The following is a 27,636-nucleotide window of genomic DNA, read 5'->3' as shown; positions in this document are numbered from 1 at the left end:
GCTTTCCAACTAGAACTACTGTGCCTGTGTTTCTGTCACCCCCCGCTGAATTTTTGGAACTTGCTGTTTAATCTGCCTTCCCTAACAGCCAGCTTTTACATCAGGCAGTAATTGCGAGTTGTGCACTTTGGCTCTTGTAAGATAAACCTTCTCCAGAGCACTGAGTTTTGAACTGGTACTTAATGTACTTAATCCAAGCAAAGTATTTAAAGATGTAACCGGTTGCCTGATTCATAAATAACCTCTGGTTGTCTTTCTAAATATTGGTGGTAGATTCACTAAGCTCAGGTGCTAACCTTGGTGCGCGTTTCAATGCAGACTGGTTACGTCAGATGTAGCTTTCTACACTGGAAACCTTCAAGCTCTGAAAGGCCTTAACAACTTAGACCTAAACATGGCTGAAATTTGGGAGCAGAAGAGGTGATAATCCACTGGGAGCAGTCACTTGGCTCTGACAACAGACCGACTTTCTTCTAAGAAGCGTGACGACTGTGAGGTGAATACTGAAGAACAGAGTCCAAGAAAGGACACTATTGATAGCTGGGGAAACTAGGCTCAGAGGGAGCTGCAGGGAGTGATCTTTTGGTGTCCTTCAGCAAGAAACAAGTGATCAGCTGTCTGTGCAATGTTTTTCGTTCTCTCTGGAAACAGACTCAGGTTTCTTTGGACCAAATCCAAAAGAACACATAGCTGTAACACAGCTGTAGTTGTCTAGAATGCTCTGTATATCTTTATATTAAAAAGATGCTTTGCATTTCTTCTAGTGCAATGGAATTCACACGGTGTCCCACCTTATTTAATGATGGTACAACATAAAAAGAAAAAAAAATCTTGCAGTTGGAACTCTGTAGAAAATGTTTTTCTCTATAAAAGTATACTGTTCCAAAATTTATTTTTTTACAGAACTTTATATGAATAAATGTCTTTTGCTTGCATATAGGATTCAGAGTTGTTAGGGAGCAGTCCTGTTTCAGGGTATTTCTCACAGCTGAGCTCTGCACTGCCGGCTGAAGAGGAGACTTTCTAAAAATGCGCCTGTTCACTGAAGCCATCACTGCAGGATGGATTTGTGCATTGATTGGAACCTGAAGGAAGTAAAAAGGCTGATGTGTGGATGGCTTCCTGCGGCTACCCCACCGCTGACTGGGCACTGCCACTTACACTAGGGTAAGTACAGTCAGTTTTTCCACTATTGAGCCCCCCTTTTAAAGATAAAACAGCTCTGTAGAGACAGAGGAGGACACAGAAAATGGGGCAGGAAGCATTTTAATGTTTTTAGGCTGCTCATAAAAGGTTGTACCCTTAAGGAAGGTGCAACTGAAATTAAGAGGTTTTTTTTATACTACCTTTTAAGACTGGATGCTGCCAGTACTAAGTAAAAGTGCCTGTGTATTTCACCTCACACCTCTTTACCTGAACGGTCTGAGTGCCTAACCCTGTGATGATGATGTACGATGGAATTGTCTTACAGTGTGTGTGTGCCTATGGTTTCTTCAGACAGGCATGCTTATCTGTTAGCATAACAGATGTCGTTAATTGTCAGTCAAAATAAAGCTATAAAATCACGGTTGTTTTTAAAGATCAACTTCTTTAATGATACATACCAGTGTTATTAATAAGCTTATAAAATAAATTGTCTGCATGTCAATACAAGAGAAACATTAAGAAATCAACAGTGATCAGGAGAGGGATTTCAATTTCTGTAAAAATTTAGAAATGAGTCAAGAGAAGATAATGAACAGAAGTAAGTGGCTGTGACAAGATGAACGTGAATTACATCCTGGTGACTATATCAATTCATCGAAAAGAGGGCAGGTCAAGGATCAAGATATTAATGGGAGATCCAGTCTTAAATGGGATGTGAAAAGCAAACACCACGGGTGGATGATGAGGCATTTTTCTCAAGTATCAGGTTCTTTGGGCGAGTTTGGAACATCAGCGCTGCCCACTCTCATGATACAGAAGGGAGGCACTGGCGGCCTTGCCTTTGTATGGTGACACACAGAATGACTGCGGTACAATCCCACTGATCATTTGTGAGGGGTTAGGAATATAGGTTGGGATATCTGTGAGCACATGAACTACAGGGTTTTTAACAGCACATTTAGCAGTACTGAAACTTTTGGTTGTTCAACTGTGCCTGCTGTTTACACTTCATTAAAAGAAAAGCTGCATGAGTAGCTAACCATGTCCCACGTGTATTGCTTCACAGCTTATTTCTGCAGTTACAAGCAATTCAAAACAACTACGTGTTAGAGGCAAGCCTCTGAACTTATCAAAGTAGATCTGTCCATCTTACCTCAAGACAAACAGTATTGCACTTCAAGGTTATATTAACTGAGTTACAGAATCTCTTTAAGGTCTGAAACATCACTTACGCACATCCATTGCGCTACGTATCTGCTTAAAAAGACAAGAGAAATTAACTTAAAATTAATACTGCAGGGTACTGTGAAGATGGCAAAGCGTAGGCCCTCCGTGTACTTATTTCTAATGCTTAAAAGGTTCTTCCACGATGACTGGTTAGCACAGCAGTCTGCAGAACCGGCCGCCGTTCCATTGGCTCAGTGGTCCAAGATGCGAAGATTCCCTGATACAATTTTGTTCTCCAGTACGGCTCCAGCTGGGATGTCAATTCTGTCGCCATGATTTGCAATGATGATAACTGTTCCCTGCATTCACAGAGAGGAAAGCAAGCGTTCAGAAACACTGCTATAGATGAGCTCATTCCAAGTCGACATTTAGTGCTGTTCGGAGAACCAGCTTAAGTTTCAGCTGTGAAGCAGGCAGATCCTGCATGTATTTCAGCTGTTTCTGCAAAGACGTTTTTTGCACAGAGGTTTAAAGCAAGCAATATTGGCAGCACTGTAATTATGCCAGCATATTACATACCATCAGATTGCAAACAGAAGTGATAACTTATTTGAATATTAATACTTGTTGTATGTGCTTCTATCGTGCCTGCTTGCTTTTTGGTGAAAAAATGTTCCCATGTTAGCTGGTAACACAGCTTACCATCCCAGCTACAAGACAAACAAACAAAGTGCCACAGATCCTGAAGAAGCAGTGAGAAAGAAGCGAAATTGGTTAGCTCCAAGAAAGCAAGAATCCCAAACTGAGGAGCACGGACACACAGCTGCAAAGCCAACCTGCAAGGTAAGGTAAAGGTACTTGCCTTTAATGAAACGTTCTTCCCAAATGTAACATCGCCTGAAACTGTGAGATGATCCAGTTCCAGCATATCTGGAATACTTTCAAACCTCCGCAGGTAATCCTGAACCTTTGGGGGAAAGGGAAGAATACTGCCTGTTTTAAACCCATTTGTGGACTAAGACATGCATGGGAGCTGCCTGAAAATTCATTTCAAGTGTCTTTCTGGAATCTCCATTTGACAGCCTGGAGAAGAGAAGGCTGCACAGAGACCTGAGAGCAGCCTTGCAGTATCTGAAGGGGGGCTGTAATAAGGAAGGGGACAGACTCCTCAGCAGGGTCTGTTGTGACAGGACAAGGAGACACGGTTTCAAACTAAAAGAGGAGAGGATTTAGATTGGATGTAAGGAAGAAGTTTTTTACAATAAGGGTGGTGAGGCCCTGGTACAAGTTGCTCAGAGGTGGGGGATCCCCTCATTTTTAATATATTTATTGCTATGGTCTACTTTTATACAAAGGGAGAAAAGAAAAAGCAACTCAGCATAAGTATAGGAGTTTACCTTTGTGAAAGAACTTCCCAGTTTGACAAGAGGAACAGTTGGAAATTCACGCTTCTCGCTCATTGTTAGAGATCCAGCATTAAGACTATACAGATTAGACATCACAAGCAGGAGATCAGATGTGGTCTTAACAGGCAGAAAACGACTACGAGGTACATTTATTCCCAGAGAGTTCTCAAAACTCTTAATAGCAGCACCAACTGCAGTCTCCAACTGGATAACGTTCAAGCCTCCATCCAGAGTCTGGAAGAGAAAGCTCATGTAAACAAGCAGCAGGTGAAGGTACGTGGTGCTAACACAGCTTAATTCACAGCTCTGCATTTAGCAGCAGACTAGCTCCTTTTTGAAGGCAGCAGCCCTTGTTTAGTTGCACAGGAAGAAGTACTTCTTTATAGTCCGTTTGCTCCAAACTCTTCCCAGCTGCTTACCTTTGGGTTAACGATGATCTCCATGTCAATAGCATTTTTCTCTTGCAGCCTTTTAATTGCAGACAGGGCAATCCACAGATTGTTCGTATTGAATATTTTGAATTTGGAGACAGACTTGAATTCATCAACGTGTGCTTTTGGGACCTGAGCTATCTCCACCAGTCTCAGTTTGTTTTCATATTGCGTGAGTGTCCCACCCTGCAGGGGTTAAAGAAGCAGCTTTAGGTCCTGTTCACGAGATGTCAGCAGAGAAACCATCCCCCCACCCTAAGCACAAGCACTGCTTTGGTGCCATTTAAAGTTGAGCCTCAGTGAAAACTTGTGTTCACTGGGTTACTAATTATAGAGCAAGTTTAAATTACAGCTGTCCAATGATCACATTTCAGATCACCAGAACAGTTGTTTCTGTTAATGAAAGTTGTTGGCAATCTTCTGCAAATGCCATTTTTGTCAAAAACCACCTTTGGCACCAGTTTGCTACATTATGGAGCAAAATTTAAATAAGTCTATTAGTTGTGCTCTCTTGGAGTTTGTTGAAGAGATAAGTGGTACTTCAGCAACCTGGACTCTCCATGGATGAAGCTCTGTATTTTTATGTAGCATTTCTGTGGTTTTAGAGGACTTTTGATATCTAACAGGGAGAAAGTCCTGTTCCCCTTATCCTATTTAAGAGAACAGATACAAAGTTCTGTTAGGGCAGATTTGTTGTGACAAATTACTGCCTGCTAGCAATACCTGACACACAGCCTAAACATCGGACAAGGTGTCAGACCTGCACTTTGTGCAAAGTCACGTGGCTGGGGCAGGAGTGGCTTTGCAGCCACAACAAGCTGAGCTGTGTAATGCATGCATTTACAGCAGCATAAAGAGCTTAGAGTTTTCAGTCAGCTTTTACCATCCCCAAACTTCTGCCATGTGTAAGTGATAGTTTGGAGAAGGTACAGAGGTTATGACCCATATCGTGTGGAAATCATCTTCAGTAACCAGCCAAGTTCAAGCTGTCCCTGTCTGCTGGTGCCCAGAACCTCGATCCAATTTGTTCCTTTATTTAAAACTTTACAAACTTGCTGATTGTGTGCCACTCAAATTAGACCACAGGCGACGTGTTAAAAGGTGCCTGAAATAGCTATAAGAAGATTTAATGCGTGTCTGAATTCACACCTAGGGAAGAGACAAGAGGCTTACATTTGCAGCAACGTGAAGGCATTCAGACGTGCTACACAACTATTTGCATTTACCTTCACATCTGCCCTGGTTTTGTTGGTGACTTCCATGACGAATTCACAGCGTTTTCCATTGGGTGGGTTCATAAGATGATTCAGAATATAAAGGTCCACTGTAGCACCCAAGTTATCTATATTGGATACAAAAATATATTCCTTCCCCTCTGCAATAAGGTTATCCAGCAGACCGGAGTTATAGAAGCTGCCATAGATGTCTCCATGGCCTGGCGGATACCAGCACTCCGTATTCTCTCCTGAGTAAGATACATCCTTGGCTATAGGCAGCAGAGTTTCCTTGTTAATTCTAGGATACCTGGGAAGACAACATTTTCTTTAAGTTCTCACCAATGCCAGAACAGCAGCAAATAAAAGAAAACCACAGTAGTTAACGTTCAGCTGCATGGGCTTCTTTCATACCCTTTTGACTCCAGGCTTTCAAGGTTAGCGTAAGTTCTCTGAATTGGAAGACCCATCCAAATCCTGAGCTATAGCTAGGAAATTGCAGAATGCAATCTCTCAGTCAAGGATTTAAACCCGCAGTCCTCAGACCAAGCAGTTTTTCTCTGATATGCAGCTTTACAGCACGCCAAATACACCTCCAACATCATCAGCCACATCAAACACTTTAGAGTTTGTTCCATCTCCCTGAGAGGATACCAGAGCCCTGGTATCCTAAAAGCAAATTCGGGAACCAAGTGGCCAACATCCAGTACTCCGTTACACACAGTTCTTGAGACTGTGCCCCATCCTGAATCCCTCTCTAATTCCAATACATTGCCTTTGGCTCTACTTAACACTGACATTTCAGTCTTTCAAGAAAATGAGATTGAATATGGGTGTAGAAGTCCCTGTTACTAAACTAAAAGCCATTTGGAATATAAGGAAATGCAAGGTATGTTGCCTTTCACTCAAGTAGAAAAGTTGTTTATACCTGCTTTGATTAAAGGTATATATTTTCACTCGGGTGTGACTGTATTTCTGCAAGATTTTCTTTGTGTCTTCATCCGTGTTGAAGGAGTTCATAAGAACAAGAGGAACGTCGGTGTTGTAGGTTTTGTTTAAGTGCTGAGATGAGAAAGAAATGGTAAATTCAGCATGAATGTTTAACTCCTAAGGATTTGTGGAAAAAGGAAACAGGCTTATTAATCCCAGTCTGCCTCATCTAACTGTTAGATAAAAGGAATACTCTTACGCTAATTGAATGTATTAATAAATCAAGTGAAGGAAAACAAAACCTTGTGAAGTATCTAAGGTCACGACCATGTTAATTAACGTACAATTGATCTTTGTTTCTAAATCTGCATGAAAATTCAAGATTTCAAAAGCATTGCAAAATGATCATGTCAAATTTCAGCCAATTGTTGGTTACAAAAGGCTCGCTTTCCCCCAAATTATTAAAGTCTGGGAGGTTGCAAAAACTATTCTGCACAATAAGCAGTTTTGAGCCTTTTTGGTAAGCCATGAGATGAAAGAGTATCAGGAGTACATAATGGATAAAATGTTACAGTGTTTAATTATTTGGACATCTGGAAAACAGAACTGAAATACACCCATGTGGACAGCACAGCAAAAGGAAACACATTGGAAAACAAGATAGTGTTTCACCAAAGGAGAGTGCAAAAAACCCACAAAATCTACAGTGGGTTGAAAACTTGGTACATTAGATCACCTTCACCTGCTGGGAAATGTTTGGGATCGTCCACCTCTGGAAGAGGCTGTACCACAATGATCCTTTTGAGAAAGCACCCGCGAGAAGGGCAGAGTAAAGCTGCATTAGTTGGATAAAAATTAGTTGGATAAAAGTTTTCTATTGGAGTAGCTCACATACATAGCCACTCCAAACAAAAACCATGCAGAGGCACCAATGGCTGGAGATGTAGAAAGCAAGGAGCAGGCACACCCCATCTCCTACTCCAATGACCATCTTAAGTATCCACTGCGAGAGGAATAGTCAGCATTAAAATCATAAGTGAAGTGCCCTCTCTCAACACTAGCAGCTGTTCTTTTATCTTGTTTCCTCAGAGGAAAATCCTAGCCAGCACTTCTATCACGAGTGTTTCCATCTGACAAGGAACTCTGAGCTGCTCTGGAGAGCTTTGTTCCAAGGGACATGAGAAAAGCCACCCCCAGACCTGCATCTGGAAGGGTCAGAAGTCAGCTCCACAACCTGATGCCTTGTGTTACAGGACACAAACACCACTGTTCAGGGTTGGTGCACACAGCTGTGTTACACTTCCAGTAACGTGCAGAGAGGACAGATGTAAATCCCCAATTGCTCTGTCCTTTTTGTCCACGTGTGCTGCACATCACTACTGCCTGTTGCTTCCAAAGCAGTTCTCTGCTTTACCACTAGTGTGGTGACCAAGCTCCCTTTCCTTCTCTCTTTTGGTAAGTCTCTACTGTGATCTCTCCTATGGCTCAGATGCTTCAGCGCATCTTGCTTCACCTCATGTAGAAAGGGAATGCTTTATTCCAAAGTACAGCTCCAAAAGGCAGCACGCAAAACAAGAACTGGATTCCAACTCCCTCTTACCCCAAAAAGGGAAAGCATGACCACTTATTGGGTCTTGTATTCAATTGAAACCACATTTGTCACTGGAAGGGTTTCTGTATTGGCAGGAATTTCAGCTCTAAGTGGGTTTCAGAGTAGGTCTCGAGCACACAGATCCCCTCAAGCATCCACACCAGCACTCAAAGCACATTACAAATTACCTCAATCTGCTGAACCGTCAGATCCAAGAAGGTGTTCTCATTCCGCACCCCAATAAGACTTTTGGGGCCTTTACAGCCCATGCTTGTGCCCAAGCCGCCATTGAGTTTCACCACTACCAGCTTGTTCAGGACAGAAGCGATGTTATCGGGCAGTCCTCTGGCCTTTATCTTCTCATAGGGCTGGATCTGTAGAAAGTAATTTGTTTATTTCAAGTCAGATATTTGTAGTGAAATTGCTCTTTCCTAGAAACTTCAAATCTTAAAATTTGCTAAGAATACCCTCATTCTCTTATATGATGGTAGAACACTTGCAAAATGAGTCTACAACAACCTGCTTTGTTTCAATAAGATGACCTATTCTCTCGAGCAGCTCTGCAGCTTTGTGAGACCAGCCACCATCAGCTTCATCCAGACGAGATGTCTCAGTCTCTTCTTTCACACGGGGGGAACTGACACAGCGGTGAGAAGGGGGCACAGAGGAAGTCATGCCAGATACACTGGTTACCACAAGCCCCTTCTTGTCCTACAGGAGAGAGGGTCTCTTTGTGACCCATCTAACCCTTCCTCATTAAGATATCCCCCTTCAGGCAGGATCAATTTAAGAGCACAGGCTTTGCACGCCCGTCCCAACTTTCCATCCTCAAGCAGCATAAAGTCACACCAGTTTTTTTGATACATTGCAGTAAGGTTTTCAGAGGCAACATTCTTGGCAAAAAGGCTGGTTCTTTGACTCAGTCTAAGCCACCTGTTACTCCAGTTACTACCCTGATATAACCATTCATCTCTCCAAATGGAAGACAGGAAGTTCCTAGTTCTCATCCTGATATTTTCAGGATGTGTTTACAGCTCACATCAAAACTCACAGAAAGCCTTCTACCTTGCTGATAGCTACATCCTGCAAGTTTAAAAGCAGTATAAAAACAGTATAGGCTGCTTTCGGGGTGACAGATGGAGAGCAAAATCAGGCTTGTAATGAAAGCCAGCATGCCTTTCATTAAGCACTGCTTCTCTGTAATCCAAACCACCTAAGTCAAGGAAACACAGCTAATAATGCAGTGATAAGAACCACGCCAACACTGTTAGAGCAAAGTCAATACAATTATTTTTTAACCTGCCCTTTTAGAGATTTTCTTTAGGAGAAAAGTCCCTGTGCCTCAGTGCTGTATGTATTCTAGCAACAACAAATTATTTCTGTGCTGATAAGGGATGTGTAAAATCCACAGCTGATTACCAAAGACAAACACGTGCTTAGCAGTTTTCAGAAGTCTGTCAGCTTGGGGCACATCAGGCTGGGGTTCCAATGGAAATTCACGTTGTGCTGGAGCAAGAATCACATTTTTTACTCAGATGTGAGGAACAGGGAGGAGAAGTGCAGCTCCAGCAGGGCACAGGTGGCAGATTAGAGCACATCCCTCACATTAAGGAAATTCCACCTTACGCAGTATCTGCACAGCATATGGTGCATTTTTGAAGATCACTCCACAAGCTGCAGCATAATAACTGAGGAAACTGCCATTACTCAGTGGAAACTGGCCCAGGAAGATCGTGATGCAGCTGCTTCGATTCGTTCCACCTAGAAATGGTTCCCAGTGCTTAAGATCCATACTCCAAAAAACCCCAAGCAATTAACCGGACTTGAAAGCCCCATTAATGATAGAAATGTTTCAATCCACATGCTCTTTACCAAGCTCCTGCATTGCTACCTACTGGTAAGTTTGGGCTCACTGTACTTCCCTGTTTTTCAAAGCAACAGAGGTTCCCTGTGCTAAAAATCCTTGAGAAGCACCTTACGAGTAAGGTGAGGAACCTAATGAGTAAGGCACAAACTATCCTGTGTTTTCAAATTACCACTGCACTCAAGGTGAGGTGATTTTGCTTGTAACAGTTAACTATGAAAGGGGAAATCATGCACTGAAGCCTCCACTTTCCAGTATGTCACAGTAGCAGACATGGTGGTTACACAGTTTTTCTTTCACCCTTTCAGCAAACTAGCCAGAAGGGAAACAAAGTGTTATGGTGGCTCAGGCAGCAAGCAGCAACACTATTACTGCTGCAGTCATGTGCTAGCATCCAAGTTCCCTGGAGAAAGGAATTAACTGATGAAACAAAGCAGGTGATGATGGCATGTCAGTTTCCATTCAATCTGCAGATGATAGTAGTAGAAGAAACGCAATTTCAGATAGATCTGTCAGTAAGATTTATGTGCATCAATAAAAGATGAGGGGAAATTTGTCAGCCAAATCATTAAGTTCAGCGCTGACCGTAGGACAGCCACAAGTTTGATCCCTACAAATCTACCTTTGTTGCCACAATTTGATTCACTTGTCTACAAGGGGTGGTTTTCAAGCAGTGCTTTCAGGGGGTCCCAGCAGTTTGACAATCAGTTTCTCAGTTTTGACTCCATATCATGAGACTGAAATCACACAACACCTAAACAACAATGCATGTCTAAAGCGACCCACCAGAAAGTGCACTAAATCAAAACAACTGCACTGATTGCTGCTACCTCAAACGAGGAACAAACAACAGGCTCCTCCCTCATTAACTATCTTGTCTAAAACAGCTCTCCAAGATCCCTTGCTTAAAAAGCCTGACAGTTTTGAATGCATGGCTTCAAGTGAGAACTTCAGGATTTGTTGCTGTATGGGAACTGCTGAATCATGGCCTGAACCTCTGATTGAGCACCTGAGGCGAGCACTGAGTCAGCCATGGGAGCACAGGTGAAGGCAATTCAGCTGTGCTGCTGGAAGGGGGGGAGCCTGGCTGCACCTCTGCTAGACCCATGTAAGAGCTGAATGCCAGCGGGGAAGGATCTCTGCTGGAGATCTCTCCTTGGAGTCTTATAGTGAGCCCAGGATCAGGTAAGCATCCTATCTATTCTGTTGTGGTGTAATAACTGTGTAGCCAAGCTCTCTGGTGTATCTCATAACTATAACATCTGTACATTTATTGATTATACAGTTACCAATAATTTATGCAAGATTCTATTGTGTATCATCTACTGATAGGTGTGTTAGTCTGACTGCTCCTCTAAGGAAGCAACAGAGTAAGACTTTCCAGCTTCCTCATGTGAGGGTGTGACTGAATTCATTTTAGGCAAAAAAGAAAAAAAACAACTATCTGGCAACTTGAAGAAATTAAGCAACTGTTCTAATCACAAACACATCATCCCAGCCAGTCACAGTACCTGCTGCTAACAGGATTGTACTGTGTATTGCTCCACAAGTCACAGGCAAGGTAAGACAGACTGTAAGTAGAAGAGAAACACTCATCCCTGCTTGCCTTGCTTTCCTTTCCTCAGCCAACTGTGCTGCCCATGCCCTCCCCTACATCTATTTGCTGGTTCTGACCTCTAGCTAGCTGCAGCCTATTTGCAACCTGAACCCTGGCACAACCTTCTGCCTCCAGGTTATAAATTATGCTCAGTTGCATCATCCAGAGAAGGCAGAAGGTTGAAATAAGTAAGGAAAAAGACAGCTGAGACTGATAAGAGGGAAGAAGGTGGAAGATAAGGTGACAGCTCGAAATGAATGGAGTCCTAGGGCATGGGGGCAAAAGACCTGAAATAACAAGAAATAAAATGCCAGTACACCAATGTAAGACCACTAAGTCTTATCAAAACATTCCTCTTCGCATTTTAAATTTCACAGCAGGATTTTGGAAGCATCTCCACAGTCCTACTTCAGCAAAGGCTTAAAAGATGGATAACCCAGGATAAGCAAAATTGGGAGCAGCCAAATGTGGCTCCAGAGCAATTCAGCTGCAACTGCGTGCCCTGGCCTAAAAGCCCCATGACAGGCAGCCCCAGCACTTGGCTTCTCCAGGAGGGCTGTGGTGAGGAGGTGGGGATCATGGCCCCAAGCCTTTCCACACCCCCTCACCACAATACCATGCCCTGGGGAGCAGGGAGACTTCTTTTTAAATTGGGGTTTGTGCCTATCAAGTCTGGTGAGGTCTGTTGATCTGGCTGTGTAGGAAGCAATCTTTCCTTGGAAAGGAAACTGTAAACTCCAGAGGCAAACATGGCCTCAGTGCTCCCTCAGCATAGACAGATCCACTATCTTGCCCCTTCCTTGCTTAAAGTATGTTTGATAAACAAATCCAGCAGGTAAGTGTGCTGGAAAGAATTATGCTCTTTTTGTTTTTCTTTTTTATTCAGAGACTTGCTCAAAGCCTAAAAAAACCACAACCACAGACTATCTGAAAGAACAGTCTACCTGAACTTTGTACTTCTGGTAAATGAACAACATCTGCACTTGCGTGACATTGCAATATTACACAGGCAAAATGCCCTGAACTATGAAATTGCCTGTTTTTGGAGTAGCGTGTTCTCTGCCTCTAAGATGCACGAGATGTGAACTCCAATGACTCCTGCTTGCTGAAAGAAGGGATGAAGCAGGCTGCACTGCTTTGACACAGCTTGTACTGCTTCTCTTCCAACACATCCAGAGTGAAGGAGGACAACAGAAGGCAGACTGACCACAGCAGCTTACTACAGGAGGTGAGCTGCAAAGTGAGAAACTGGACCTACCCATCTGCAGCAGGAGTCTGCATCTCTCCAGGCATTCTCAAATATTCTTCTTCCTCCTCTGCAAGGGGCATTTGTCCTCCATAGCCCTGAGCTGTATCCCTGCACTCCAAGGGTTACTAAGCACCGATTCTCATCACTTGCATCTATCCTGGCCTCTGTCGTAGTTCTGCCACCTGCATAAACCATGACTGCCCAAAGAACACCAGGATGAGAAGGTTACAAGTCAGGGCAGCCGTGGCAACCTGGACAAACACCACGTCAAAGCTGCTTCCTAAATACCCACATCTTCCAGACTGAAACAGGACCATTTCAGACTGCCTGCACAGTCACTTTATTTTACAGAGGAACACTACAACCCTTCAGTAGGAAACTTATGACCAGCAATAGAGTTATTCAGTTAAATTAAGACAGAGAAAGCTTTCAAGTCTACAGAGTTGTTTTATTTATAACTCAGCTGAGAGGCTCATTTCTTCCAGAAAGTGAGATGCAGAGAATCAGGAGACCGGCATTTAAAAAAAGAAGACAAACAGAACATACAGGGCTTATCGTATCCGTGTGTTATGTGCTCTGAAACAAAGAGTCTCTTGAAAATATTAAGAGGTGACTAAATGAGGAGTAGAAAAGTCAGCTACTTAGGGTATGAGGAAGTGAGAAAGCATTATATATGCCATACCTTTCCTATTGGGGCAGAAAGGCTGGATTATCAAGTCGACTGAACAGGAAGCTTGGATGGCAACATTCCTGACAGAAGTAATGATGTTCTCACTCACGTAATCGTACCTCAAGGGATTGCCAATCAGCTACAGCTGACCTGCAATCACTAGATGCTACAGGTTTGTGGACCCTGCCATCAGCAAACCTAGAGATCTTGCACGGCATGCCCTGCATGCTCCTGGGGTAACTGAGCCAAGCAAAACTGCACGAAGACCGCAGCAAGAACAGCTCCAGCAATTGGTTATCAGCAAGCAGTTCTGCAGCCCAAAGGCACACAATAGGCTGATCTTGCTTCAGTAGCACCTTAGTATCTCCAGGTGTCTCTCTTCTTGCAACAGAGCATGTGAGCACAACTACAATAATCCAAACCAAAGCTACAGCAGCAGCCCTGGTTGTGTCTGTCAGAAAGTGACCTTTTAAAACAGCATCCACTGCATTTTCTGCAAGATGAGTTCAGTGCTGCCTGACAGGACAGTGCTGCAAATGAGAAGACTTCAGCTGCTCCCACAGATGCCTCAGCTGGTTCAGAGCAGGATGCTCGCTTGCTAACATTATGCACCCACACACACTGAGTGCCATGAATGTACTCTGAGGCCATTCAGCAGGTGGGAGGGAGAGAATTGGAAGGCCACAAAGGCTGGTAATGCCTGGAGCAAAACCACAGCTTGGAGATGAGCACGGCAATGAATTTGCATGTCGGGTCTGGTCATCTCCTCATTGCAGATCAAAAGGACAGAATAATTCAAAGGAACCTTCAAAAGAACTGAACCTTTTCACAAGAAATTCATTGCTAACCAGAGGCTGGAAGAGAACAGGGAAAGAAGGGATACAAATAATGTGCAGTATTCTAGATCCAAAAGGAAACATCACCATTTTCATCAGCCATGCTAGGTAAGAATAACACAGAGGAATGCACAACAAACTTGAGGCAAAATGATTTCCACACAAAATCCTTTGCATCTCCCACACCCCTTTCTTTCCTTTTCCCTTTTCTTTCAGCTACAACAAAACTACGTACAAGAGAATCCCTTAGCAATCTTCTGCATACTATGCAAGGATCTTTCATAGCAGCAGTTTTGCAGAATGTTGAAAAGCTTCAGTTCTGTTTGCCTATCATCCAGTACAATATTCCTCTCTTACTTCAAATGCACATCCGTTCAGAAATGCCATCTGTTCAGAGTCACTTTATTCTATCCACAGTCCATTTATTCTGCTGTATTTTCAAAAGGGAGCGTGTAGAACAAATGAGAGAGGCAGGATATGGAGACAGCGTTTCAGCAGTGTAGGATGTGTCTGAACAAACTACAGAAGGTAAAAGATCCCAAAGGTTTTAATCATGGATTTGTCAGAAAGGCAGGGGCAGCCGATACAGACAAGGGGTCATGAACGCAGGAACTGACAGCAGATATCCAGAACTGAGCACACACTGTTGTTACACCTCCTACCCACTCCAAAATCAACACCACCCCTACCAGGCTGCCAGTGAATTTCAAACATGTAGCTGGGTAGGACACGAGTCACACCCAGTGTTCAGGTGTTGGCTGAAAAACAGAGAAAAAAATGGTTTTGCCTTTAAAGTCTCACTATGTTCTTCTTGCATCATGCACAGCTCTCCAAAAATAGAGACTGCTGCTCAGTTTGCCTCAAAATCATTCGCTGGAGTGCCAACCACCCCTTTTTGGTCTTCACTATTGCACTACAAATGAGCTTTTGCAGAAAGCCCAGAGCAAAAATCTGATGCCAGTGAAATCAACGATTCTACCCCAACCCTCTTTGTCAAGGATTGAGTTCATTTGCTGTAGCTCCAACGCAAGATCTGTAACTCAGCCTAAATATTTTAGTTTCTTTTGGCACAAATGTTGGAAATGACAACTTGGAAATGAAGCCCTGGATCTTGAAGGGTCTTTAATTCAGAGAACAAGAAATGTTAGGAATTCAAATTCAAGCAGGATCCTTCCAGCATGTGGACTGCTAGGTATTGGTGCTATTACTGAGCAGTTGCAGGCGTGCAGAGGCTCTAAAATGCAAAAGAGCTGCCTCATTACCTACAAGCATAGACAGGAGTAGAAAGTGCTCCAGAATAACAAAAATCAGTTCCTGCGCTCAGAGCTTGGAACAGTGGACTTGACAAGAGAGGGCCGACGAGAAAATACTTCAGGAGTAAAACTGAGCAGGAATGACAGGACTTAGAGATGCATGATTACTGTGTTAGTCATTTCCAACGAGTCTTGAAACTGCGGTTTGGGATTCCTCTGAGATGATATCTAGTTCCACTCAGTTCTGCAGACAGTGTCACAGAAGTGATTTTTGGAACAGTTCGCATGAGGCAACACTGGGAGTGTGACTAACGTTTCAGAAGTACACTCCTACAGCAGGGACATTTGGGAGAGTTTGCCAGAGACAAAATGAGCATCGGGCCACCACCGTGGGTAGACAGGAAAAGAATACACCCATCTTAGTCAATATTGTAGTCACAGAAAAACAAGGTAACATTTACTCAGCACCAAAGGGCAGTTTTAGAAAGAGCAAAAATGAACCCTTCAGACCTGCTTTTAGAGTTCAAGACTAGGAAGACATTTTAGTTTTGATTAAAAGCATGTCATTTTTTCCTTTTCCTTCACGATCACAGCTCACCAAGGTTGGAAAAAAGACCTCCAAGATCATTCAGTCCAACCACCCACCTACCACCAGTATTTCCCCACTATACCACCTCCCTCAGTACAACATCTAAATGTTTCTGGAACACCCCCAGGGATGGTGACCCCACCACCCCCCTGGGCACTCTGTGCCTCACCACTCTTTCAGTGGAGCAAATGTTTCCTAACATCCAGCCTGAACCTCCCCTGGCACAACTTGCTCACACTCAAACTGCTTCAGATGTTCACTTCACATCAAGGATGAGGGTCTGCATTGCTATTCTGAGGTTAACTCGATCACTGCAGTTTCCCCAGAGGCCCCCAGCAGGGCTTTGCTACTGCTTCCAAGTCAAACAAGCTGATCACTGCAATCTACATCAATAAGATTAAATTACACTTGCTGTGTTCACGTTCTTTACTTTGTCTCCTACTTAATCAGGACTTTAAGTGCACGCTTTCTTCTCTGAAGACCACAGAAATGGGTCAGCTACCACTGTAAGCCTTTAGACATACAGAGGGAAAGCATCTGGAATGAAAAAAACAAGAAGTTTATCAACATGACATGTTAAACCCACACAAATGGGTTCATCTGAATGGGTTCATCATCTAAAGCCTACAACTTGCTTGCCCATTGTTGTTAGCTGTCATACTAAAAACAGAAGGGAGAAAAATGGGGGGATATTAAAACACAGTTATTCTTACATTGCAATCTGCTGTCAGGAATCTTTACTTGTCCATTGGTATTTCACAAAGGAACAGAAAATGACATTCAAAGAACAAGAACTGTGGATAAAACGTTATCCATGAAGATAATGAAAGACCCTTGAAGTCTGACCAGAACTTCTTCTCCTGCATAGCACAGTCACAGCACTGGACAGAATCCTGGAGCAGTTCTCCTACTCAACCTGAATCTCAGAAATACTTCATGTAGAATAGAAAATTAGAAGACAAAGCCTAAGTACGCCAGAACCTATTCATGAACTCTAAGCTGTTAAAATCTTGGTGTTGCATTTTTGGGTGCTTACATGTACATGTATGTGTGTATGTCTGTATGTATTCACATGCAGCATGGGAAGGAAGCTTGTTTGAGGGCATTTTTCTCTAGCTTTCCTCTGTGACATTTTTGCTATGCAATTTGGAGTTCATGCTAGGAAGTAGAATTTCAGCCAAGAACAGGCATGCATCTCACCTGAACCAAAGCAATAGGATGGTGCAAGAGTCTTTACTATATACTTTCACATTTCTGGACAAAAGTTGCTTCCTAGCTGAGTGACAGAAATGAGCATGAGCCAGAACAGGCCATAAGAAAGAAGAGAGATACCACCTCCAATCCTGTCATCCTTTCAGGCCTCTGTGACCTTAGGCTAGACCTTTTTAAACAGCTTGCCTTGCCTGGGAATCCCCAACAACTTGTTTTAATGTTTTTTTCATCCCTCTTGCTTGACATTTGCTCCCAATATCCAATAACCCAGTAATTTTCAGTCCTTTATAGAACTTGAATTTTTTTCAATGAAAGTGTACAAAACTTTAGAAATGGACAACAGCTCTCCCTCTCTACAAAGCAGTCCATTCATTAGCATCAAACTGCTGTCATTTAATCCCAGGCCTTATTTTGACACAGAGAACAGTTTATTCCCTTTGTTATTGCAGCTACCTTTTCACATATTTAAAAGAGCGATTGCTTCCTTGAAGCCTCAGCCTGCTCTAGACTAAAAGCAAGCCCTTTTCTGCAGCCTTCCTTGTAAGATGTCACCTAGAACTCCAGCTTCTTACCTTGGCCTCTTTATTCAAGGTGGAGTTTTTTTCCCCAAAACAACATTTCATTCAGTTTTACAGTGCGGAAGAGACAGACATCACGTGTTTCCGAAGTTAAAAGAAAACACTCAGCCTTGGAAAAAACCCTATCCTTGCTCTAAAACAGCATCATTCATCAATGCTTTAGAAAGCAGTGCTGCATCTGTTCTGGAAGTAACTGGACAGCCTGTCTTTCAGTTGCAAACAGAGCCCTGACTGAATCACCACAGAGGCAAAAGGAAACCACAAATGTGTGTAGGGACACAGGAGTCTCACACCATGCCAAGATTGCTGCATTGGGAACAGCAAGAATTTGTAACACAACTACACCATTCGTTACGCAAGAGCCAAAAGAACAGCCTTGGGCCACAGATGAATCAATAAAATGAGGTTAGGCTTAATGGGAAGTGTTTGTTTCAGTACTAAACACTGCCAAAAAACATTATTAGTGCTTTCTCAGCAGCATCTCAAGTGGAAGGTTATCCATTATAACAACATAGATGGCATTATAAAATGACACTCAAAAAACCTTACAGTCAACAGCTAGTTTCAGATTCCTCACTTCTACTGAGCTGCTCTAGATTACAGAAGTTGCTACACGAGCTATATAACCCAGCCCACTTGCCATATGTCCCTTTCAAATTATTTAGCAGAACGGATTGCTGGAAACAGTCTCATCTGAGGCATGCCACCTTCTCTCACAGGCAGGAAAAAAGGGTGACAACAAAGGTCCTTCCTCCTAGCTCTTTAACAAGAGTTACCGTTCACTCAAGAGAAGGTACCAAATGCTAAGATGGCATCTGTCCCACTCAGTTCCCCTGTTCAGGAACAGTTAAGAAAATAACACTGGATCTTGATGCATATGTTGAACAGGACCTGATGTTCATGAACACACACAGCATATGTCTGTAAATTATTATGTCTCAGCTAGGACCCCAAGTGTCATCCTACGTGATCTTACAGGACCAGGGAAGTTCTATCTTCTCCAGGCAACTACAGCATTTGTTGCAAGCTGCAATTATCATCGTTATGTTCTTACAGACTGTCACTTAATTGCAACTTACAGAATCTTCTGGTGGTCTCTGAATCTTCCCCCAGTCCACAGATGGTCCCTTCTCCTGTAGGAATCTATGAAATAGCTTCTTAAATCCTTCCAGGTCCTTTTTAGTGTGCTACAAGAAAGAAACACACTAGTTAACAGATATTTATTGCTTACCTTTTAGATCATGGAAGCATTATTACAAACTTGATATAAAGCACACTCCCAAGAATAATTTTATCCACATACGAAGCACAGACACACTAAATTTTAAATAAAAAGGTGCCAGAAGACCCTCTTCACTAAAGCTCAAGATAAGAAAACAACAAAAACAAAAAAAATGCCCAACACATTTTGGACAGCTGAAAGGTCTTCAGTCAAAATTATAAACAGAAGAATCTGGCCCAGTCTTTAGGATAACAGTTTTACCCTTCCTGTATATAATCTGTAATGGATTACAGAGAACCTTTAATAACTAAAGATGATTAAACACTAGGTAATAACTCTGCCATGTGTTTTGCATGGAACTGAAGTCTCCTACAGACACTGCAGCCATGCAACTCTTCACGGGATTAGAGAACATCCTATAAGCACGGACTGCATCATGCTGTGATTTGTCCCCCTGCATAAAATTTGCTTCTGTCTCCTGCCCCTAACAGACTTCTTACCTCTAGCTCATTTGAGGGCGCAGTCGCGAGTATTTTATCAAGTTCTACTTTCATTGAATACGCCAGCTCTTGCCGAATGACTTCCTGGAACTGCGACGGGCCGGCCTGGGACATTGCTTTGCTGAAATCTTCAATGAAAATGAAATACATGAGTTCAAGGGAGTGAGTAAACGGATACATAAAACTAACTTACTTATACTACAGACAGCTCTCATGTTTCCTTTATAAATATATGGGGCTGCTCTGGAATAATGCCTCCTATTTCGTTATTTCGTCCCACAACAAACATCAGGGGCAGATGTCTGTGGGATGGCAGCAGAGGCTGAACCTTCCCAATATTCCATTACACGTTGTTGCTGTGTGACAGACGGCAGCAGAGGGGCAGTCTGACTGAATGGCATCCGAACTGGGAGTGCCTATGAAACAAAGGTGTGGAACTGATTTCCTCCTTGAGGAAATAATTGTACCCACTGACATTTGTCGATGCTTGCTGAGCATTTATGGAGACCAAAGAGTGCATGTGAGCACAGAGAGGTGGGTGGTGAGTTTCAGCAGTGGCAACAGCGATATGAAAGACACGTTCTGGATGGCCACAAACAACTGCCACACCAGGAAATGAAGAGTGCCTCAGTCAGCTCACTCTCCATCACCAGCATGAGATGACTTGTATGTCAAAAAATGGTGTTTTGTAGCCAAGAACTTACTCTACCAAATAGTGTTATTCTGCTCTTTGCATCTGTTGTAGTTTCACGGGGAAGAACTAGGAAGCATTACTTTTTGAGTACCCACATATATATATAATCAATTCACATGACCTAATCTCAGTTTTATTACTGTACTAGCACTTCAGGAATCCAAAGCTTTCATTCCTAGTAATTTGGAGAACAGACCTTAACTTGGGAGCAATAAGCAACAGCCCTCCTCTCCCTAAGAAGATCCCCAAAGATCAACAATCCATCTCAAGAAACATCCAGAAATCCATAACAGTACTCTTTTTATTGCTGTGCAGCTAAAGAATTCATGTCCTACCACATCTGCATACTTTAGCAAGTAAAAAAAGTGAAAAAGCCATTCAATAAAGTATGTATTTTACACAGAACATTGCAATCAAGGGTATCCTTCTGTTCACACAACCAAATAAAACCGGGGTTTAATTATTTAAACAGTGCACTTTCACACAATTCTCAGTTTGCTCCAGTAAATATTCTGTTACTTTATCATATGAGTATTTTCACACTACAGCACGCACTTCAAGTTACTAAGCAACCCAGAGAATTAGTCCGTCTATCACTTCAGCATTTGCTTTGCTTTTGAAAGTGATAAGCTCCATAAAAGTAAAAAGAATACGTACACAAATGGACTACACGGTGAAGTCCACACTGTCAAAGCACCTCACAGAAAGAAATGGAAGATAACTCCGCTTTATTTTCCAGAAGAAAGCATTTGAAGTGAGTGGCTCCTCAAAAGACATTCCCGGTACGTTCTCTAAAGACCGCAGTTAATTTAATTTCGGCCAAATCCCTTGAGCAATCACTTCTCTGTAACACAGAGAGGTGCTGCCTTGCCAAATCTAGCAGGGATTTAGAAACACTGTGAATAGTAGTGCAAAAAGGGACAGGAGCAAACTCCGCAAATGAACCAGTGACAGGAAACACTGTTAGAAGCGGCAGCCATGTTTCAAGTTTTCTTGTTTGGAACACGCGTTAAAGTCTGCTGGATGCCTCAGAAAGTCAAGAGCAGTTCATTTTAATATGGTTCTAATTATAGTTCTGTTTTGTTTTTATTTTTTTATTAAAGTACCCTATGGCCTCAGATTCAGTGAGAGTGATTCCAAAGGCTACAGAAGCCATTTTCCTGACCGCATCATTTTGCAGGTAAGGAAAACAAAACAAAACAAGAGGCAAGTGCTGCAGAGCTCTCTGTGCTGCGATGAGGGGGGAAGGTGAGCTCAAGAGGAACATTACAATTAACAATAGGTCTGTTTTTTAAATCATGCCCTTCGTTTGGCAGTACGAACAGCTCATAGCCTGGTAGGTGTCCCTTCCCAGGTGAAATATAGAGAAACACGAGAGCTCTTCCTTAAGGCTCACCTCCTCCTGCAGAAAGATAAGGAGATCTGTACCAGCCTTTGAGCCTACACAGATTGAAACACCACTTAAGCTTTGGGAGAACAACAGCTACAGGATATTTCCAGGTGTCTGTAACCCTCCCAACTGCGTGCTGCAATATATGGCAGAACAAGGGCATCCACTTCCAGCAGCTCATCAGCCTGTAGAACACATGAAGCTCCTGCTATGATGCAACACATCCAGCAGAAACTCAGCAGTATCCAACAGGGACCGGCATCCGCATTGCTGATCATGTTTTGCTTAAGGCAGAGCCACGAGCCTCTTCTCCAGGCTGCCACATACGTAGGAGAACCCAGTTAGTCCACAGTGGCCAAAAGACTTGTCTCTCCCAGATAACAAGCATTTAGAGACTGAGTAATACCACAAACAAACCAAAATGAGGCACAGCAAAAGTAAACACGTGATAACGGCCTCGCTTTCTGCGTGGGGTCCACGACTTACTGAGTGTGCTGGATCACCAAGGTCCCTGCAGAGCAGCAAAGCCAGGCTCCTGCGGGTCAGCCTGCCACAAGATCGCTCCTCACCTCAGCCCACAGCTGCCTTGGCTCTGTGGGGACATTTCCACAACTGCTTGGTCTCACCCAGCATGTCAGGAGCCAGCTGCCCGTGTTTGCAAGCCAGAGGTTTTTAAGCATTTATCCCAAACTGGGATTTGGACTGGAATGGGGAATGATGGCCCTCTGTAAAGGTTTTGTAAGCACTGCTCCAAACTCCTGTGCTGCTGTCCCCTGGGCACCGTGGGGAAAAAGCTGGTGTTTATGCACTCCAGCCTACCAACTGCAGGAGGACAGCTGCAGTCCTCCATTGTGAGCTGCTGTTAAATTTAACAGCCCAGGTTAAGGTTTATTTCCCCCTTCACCGTAATTGCAAGGAGGACACGGAAAGGCCAGTGCAACTGCATTGCTAAAAGCAGTCATTTCCTATCAGCAAGTGACATTTTCTGAAGCTGCAATGGAAAGCAGTTACCGTGCCTCTGTAAAGTCAGATGGGAGGCTGGGGTGCTGGAAGAGCTATCAGGCTTCCAAACTACTTTAGAAAATAAATGCCTCCTCCAAGCATTCTGCAGCCATCAGCCTCAAGTTTCAGACAAAGCTCACTTTTACAGGATCAGTATTCTTCACACACACGTAGTTTTAATGCCTTCAGCAGGAAATACTCCCTCAGTTAAGCCACTGGTAGGATTTCATTCAAACCCTGCTGCCCACACCCTTAGGTTCTACTTTGCTTTGTGCCCTTATCTCACAGCCAACCTGCCACTGTCCTCACACCAACGTAAACGGTGAGGCATTTTCAAGTCCATCATGCATGGCTTTATAACTGACATTCAGGGAAAAAGAAGAAAGATTAAGCTACTGTAAAGGGGGTCTTTGTGAATGATCAGAAACAAAGTAAGGGACAGACTTCCTCAACTGCAGTGTATCACCTCTCTGCCATCCCTATTTGATATTAAAAAAGAGGAACGAACAAAGCTTAGTTTTGCTGCCCCAAGAGCCCTCTGTCTCACTCTGAGGAGGATTTCACTGCCTTGGAACACGGCACACAGGAGAGAGGTACAGGTCAAGTCAAGCAACAAGTCCTCCTAGGGAAATAAGAGGATCTGTTTGGGCTGAGGGTTACAAGTTTTAATTCCTTTTGCAATCCAAGCAAGCGTGCAGGAAGAGCTACAGCAGAAAATTATTTACATCTCCGTGGAGCCAGCCCGTTCTCACAGAGATCCAGGAGGCTGATCCGTAAGTTAAAACACGCAGCTGAACTTTAAGCACTCCGCTCGTGAACTCGGGTCTGATGGTACAGAGCAAATGCCTTAACTTCCACCAGCTCTGCTCCAAAGTTCAAGGCAATTTTTATCCCTGACAGGGATAAAAGCCTCATAAATACCGACACTGTAGCACACAAAACTAACAAACAGCCCTTCACTTGATACTTGAGAACTGAGAGCACCCACTCAACCTTTACAAACTTTTTTCTTTCTACTACCACAGGCCACGTCTGTCAACATACATTAGAGCAAAGCATACATGAAGTGAAACTCACAGATTCTCTCCCCTTAACAAAGCACGTCAGCACGAGCTCGCCCACAGGCTTGTAGCCCAGGGCGCTCCTTGCCAGCTGCACACACCGAGGGCTGCGAGGTTACGCAGTGCAATTCTGAGTGGAGCTGCTCATGCTAAAAATACCACCTGACACCAGCAACGTCTCTCAGGATAACAGCAGAGAAGCTCAGGGCCGTATACTTTTTAAAAGAAAGCTTTCAGCGCCGTCAAATTCTTGGTGATGCTGGGAAAATTTCTGCTCTGATAGGCTTGTTCAGTTGTCTTTATCCCCAAAAGAGATAGAGGAGTGTCTCCAGCTTTCTTTTTCCGAATAAAGGGGAGATCCTATAGGGGAATGCCTCCAGTAGACTAAGAAAGGGAGAGACCCTATGGGGGAATGCCCCCCAGGAGCTTCTCCTTTTATTCTTCTCTGTCCTTTGGGGATAAAGCTAACAGAGAAAGCCCATCTGAGCAGAAATTTTCCCGACCTCTTCATGCGGGTCATCACTGCTTGCTGCAAGACGGGAACCTTCATCAGGAGGCCAAGATAAGCCAATTCCCCTCAGAAGTTGGGTTCCGATCCTATTTCTGTCTCGCGTTCACAGACTGAAAGGAGTTATCTCATCTCAGCGCTGCCACAGCGCGATCCCTGCCCCGCGTCGACCTGTCGGTGCGCTCACACAGCACAGCTTTGACCGGCGCTGCACATCCATGGGAGAGCTGCAGCGGCTCCCCGAAGCCTGCCAAGCTCTCGGCTTCCTCCCAGCTCCCCTCGCAGAAGACCCACGGATGCCCACTACAGGCAGCGCGACATCCCGTAGGCCCGCGTGGGTTTGCACCGAGAAAGCCCGGAGGCGCAGAACGCGGCAAAGCACGCGCGCCCCGTTAGGAACACCGGGAAAGAGGAGGGCAGGGAAAGCCTTCGAAGCGCCGACGTGATTTTTCTTCCTGAAACGATCTCCGTTTCGCAATACGGGAAGCCGAAACTCCGGCCACGTCCGCGGGGCAGAGCCGGGAGGAGCCGCGGGGAGCGGAGCGGGGCACAGCGCGGGGCACCCGCTTACCTTTGGCGAAGGACGACATGATTGCTCGCTGGTGAGCGCCGTGCGGCTGAAACCCGCGGGAACCGCGCCCGGCCCGCTGCAAAGGGCAAGGCACCGACACCGGCCCCTCCACCGGCGGCCTCCCGTCCCCGCGCAGCCCGCCGCGAGCCGGCAGCCCCGAGCGATTTAAATTTCATCGAGGGCAGAGGCGGGCCCGCAGATCGCCGGCTTTCGCCACCCCTTCCCCTAACCCTCCCCCGGGCTGGGCCTCCCGCCTCCGCGGGGCTCCCGCTCGGGCTCCTCCCCGCTCCGGGACGCTCCCGCCGCCCCGCCATGCCCCCGCAGTCGCCTCCCGTCACGCGAGCGGCCCGCGGACCCCGCGGCGGCCCCGCCCCTCTCTGGGGCCGCGCGATCGGGCCGCGGCCCCGCCGTACCCACCTCGGCGTGCCGGCGCGGAGAGGGGCGGGGTTTCGGGGGAAGGGGGGCGGGGCCTGAGCGGGGGCGCGTGCGCGAGCGGCTGGGGGGGCGCGCGCGGCCCGCACGCACGCGCGCTGCGGTGTCGGGAGGCCGCTGGGGGGCGCTTCGGGGCGGGAAACCTTCACCGGGGGCGGCTCGTGTGAGGGGCCGGTGTTGGGAGCTGAGGAGGAGCCGTGGTGCGGCTGCCTTAGGCTCAGCGCTACGCACCCCGAACTGCAGAGAACTCGGTGCCTTCCTTTCTTTCCTTTTCCCTCTCCTCTCCTCTCCCTAGGGCTTTGTGGCTGCCTTAATGCCGTGCAGTGTTTTAATTCAGCAAACTCTGCGACTCTCCCCTTCTTTATATCTATCCCTGCATAGATCTGTGACTGAATATCGGTATTTTATTGCTTTCTATTTGCAACCAGCTACTCAATACCATGCAGAGCCTGGTGTCTCCCTATGTCTGCTCGCTCAGCCCAGTGTTAGCAGCACCTCCTGGTTTTTCCGAGGAGCTGGGAACCCGCTGTGCTGCTCCTGGGTCACGTGGATGCAGGGTAGCTTTACTCACAGGCTCAACAAAAGCTCCGGCATCATTCAGTGCCTATTTTTGGCTCCGTGACCTACAGTGAGTGACAGATGAGCCCCATCCTGACTGTCACCCCCTCCTTGATCTTTCCCATTTGCCCCCCCTCACTCCCATTCCCACCACCGTCATTAAGGGCAAATCAGGTGTTGGCTTGCAACGTTGGATCTGGTCATAAACGTTCTCGGCACACAGCTTCTCCTTTCAGGGCTCGAAGCCAGGCTATAGGAGGTGGAAAAGAGGAAAAGAAGAAAGCTGCTTGTCATGGGTTCAGAGCATTCCCCATTTTGCTGCTTGCTTGAAACAGACTCCATTTCCCCAAACCAGCCTGCATCCCCACTGCGCCCATGCCATGGGATGTGGGCACTGCAGTGCCCATCTACATCCATGTGCCCTCCTATACAACCGTGTGCCCACCTACACCTCTATGTGCCCACCTACACACCAGTGTGTCCACAAAGCTGAGCATGGCCCCCATGGGGCAATACAACCGTGTCCAAAATGCATCTTGTCCCGTTACCGCAGTCTTGTCAGCCACACATAATGGTCCCTTCCAGTGAAGAGCCACCCGGCGCCATTTTCTTAAAGTCTTAACATGGCTGCCCAGGATCCTGTGGCCCTACCACCATGTCTGGCAGTCGGTTTGAGCATCAGAGAAGACATCTGCATCGATGAGTGCAGTGCAGTGCTCTAGGGGGAGGCTGGAAACAGACTTGTTCTGCTTTGGAAGGCAGCTGAGAAAATACACAGTAAAGCAAAGCAAAACAAAAATCCCAAGTTTGTTGGAGCTCCCGTTCCTTGATGGATCTTCCAGCAAGCAGAAAGAGGCCCGATGGTGTGAGACACCTGCACTCCGTGGCTGACTGAGCCCCAAAGGGTCCCGAAGCCTGCTACAAGGTAGTCTTATACTGTTCTTACAGAGGCACAAAGGTGTTGGGGGAAGACCTTGGCATTGCCTCATGGCAGACATTCCTGCACTGACACGATCAAGCCACCAATCTGTTTGGTGGCTGAGGTTCTAACCCAGGTCATCCTCCCATGGGCTTGGTGAAGGATCTCAGAAGGATTTTGGTGACTGACAGGGGAGGAGAGTGTTACTCAGCCCTCTCTTGCTCCACCTGGCCAAGTGGAGCACAAGAAGGCATTTGATTGGCAAGTAATTGGTAATTAAATGTACATGTGTGCACTGGAACATGGTGAACCTGGCAGTGAAAAAGCATGCAGACCGGTCATGAGTGAGATGAAACAGGAGCAGTTATGACCTCTCATGGGTTCTCAATGAGCCACTTCTGTATCTGTTTCTTCAATCTGTTGCTAGGGGGTCTTGTGGGATTGTAGGGAACAAGAGGTTATGGTGCCAGAGGGGTCTGGTGCCGGCTGAACCATGGTGTGTTCCATGTGCCATGTTCTCACCCAGCTCTGCCCCACACCAGCCTTCCCTGCTCCATCTCAGCTGGAACAAGCTTGTTTCACTAGAAAGAGCACTTAGTAAATCCTCTTAATTAATGCCATATTTGCTTTCCTTCCTTAGTTACAGAGCAACAAAAGAATTCAGCTGGAACCTTTGCTTTTAGTTTTCTTTGCAGTACTAAATGAAATGCCAGAAAACAATTATTTCTCTTGCCCAAGCGGCACGTAGCAACACAGGAAACTTCCCTTATATCTCCTTTTGGTGTCAAACGGGGAGTCTTGCATTCCTTTCAAGGACATGTCACCACTGCTCAGGTTTTGCTGGCGACTCCATGGATTGTCTCAGAGCAGCTCCTTGGATTGTAAAGCTGTCTGTGGATTGTAAATCACATTTAGTGCCTGTTAGCTGTTTCTCAAGGAGAGGCTTAGCTGAAGTGTAGTGCACAGCTTTGGTGCAGTCCTGGAGGCTCCTGCGGGCTGTGGCGGTTCCTGTCTGGAGCCGGAGATGGCTGTAAATGCAGCATGAG

At 45.1% G+C, this 27,636-nt stretch overlaps 2 protein-coding genes and 1 long non-coding RNA gene across 4 annotated transcripts in view; 2 read left to right on the top strand and 1 right to left on the bottom strand.

Annotated features, from left to right (window-relative positions):
* VPS54 (VPS54 subunit of GARP complex) overlaps positions 1-1,565 on the top strand; it is a 44,619-nt gene extending 43,054 nt beyond the window's left edge. For both annotated transcript variants that reach the window (XM_052699086.1, XM_052699077.1), the window contains exon 24: positions 319-1,565. In XM_052699086.1, the coding sequence (XP_052555046.1) occupies positions 319-424 (106 nt within the window). In that variant the 3' untranslated portion in view covers positions 425-1,565. The remainder of the gene's footprint in view (positions 1-318) is intronic.
* Positions 1,566-1,568: 3 nt separating this feature from the next.
* UGP2 (UDP-glucose pyrophosphorylase 2) lies at positions 1,569-24,831 on the bottom strand. The gene is made up of 10 exons (XM_052699212.1): positions 24,682-24,831; positions 19,456-19,583; positions 18,813-18,920; positions 8,074-8,259; positions 6,293-6,426; positions 5,377-5,674; positions 4,139-4,336; positions 3,711-3,953; positions 3,176-3,280; positions 1,569-2,672 (listed from the first exon to the last, which is right to left on the bottom strand). The coding sequence occupies exons 1-10, from the start codon at positions 24,698-24,700 to the stop codon at positions 2,565-2,567; spliced, it is 1,527 nt and encodes a 508-aa protein (XP_052555172.1). The 5' UTR covers positions 24,701-24,831; the 3' UTR covers positions 1,569-2,564.
* LOC128088642 (uncharacterized) lies at positions 9,046-12,322 on the top strand. The gene is made up of 3 exons (XR_008210312.1): positions 9,046-10,934; positions 11,248-11,310; positions 12,233-12,322. It is a non-coding gene; the product is annotated as an uncharacterized LOC128088642 (long non-coding RNA).
* Positions 24,832-27,636: the final 2,805 nt, after the last annotated feature.

This window comes from Tympanuchus pallidicinctus, unplaced genomic scaffold (genome assembly GCF_026119805.1).
Source record: "Tympanuchus pallidicinctus isolate F22 unplaced genomic scaffold, pur_lepc_1.0 scaffold1, whole genome shotgun sequence".
NCBI lineage: Eukaryota > Metazoa > Chordata > Aves > Galliformes > Phasianidae > Tympanuchus > Tympanuchus pallidicinctus.
This window is presented reverse-complemented; position numbering and strand designations above follow the sequence as displayed.

Excerpts from the sequence above, each read along its gene's own strand:
- UGP2 (XM_052699212.1), bottom strand. Across the intron at positions 8,260-18,812 it reads AGAGACCACCAGAAGATTCT|ATCCAGCCCTATGAGAAGAT; the intron begins GTAAGTTGCAAT and ends TACTTTCTACAG. Across the intron at positions 2,673-3,175 it reads GGAAGAACGTTTCATTAAAG|GGAACAGTTATCATCATTGC; the intron begins GCAAGTACCTTT and ends CTGTGAATGCAG.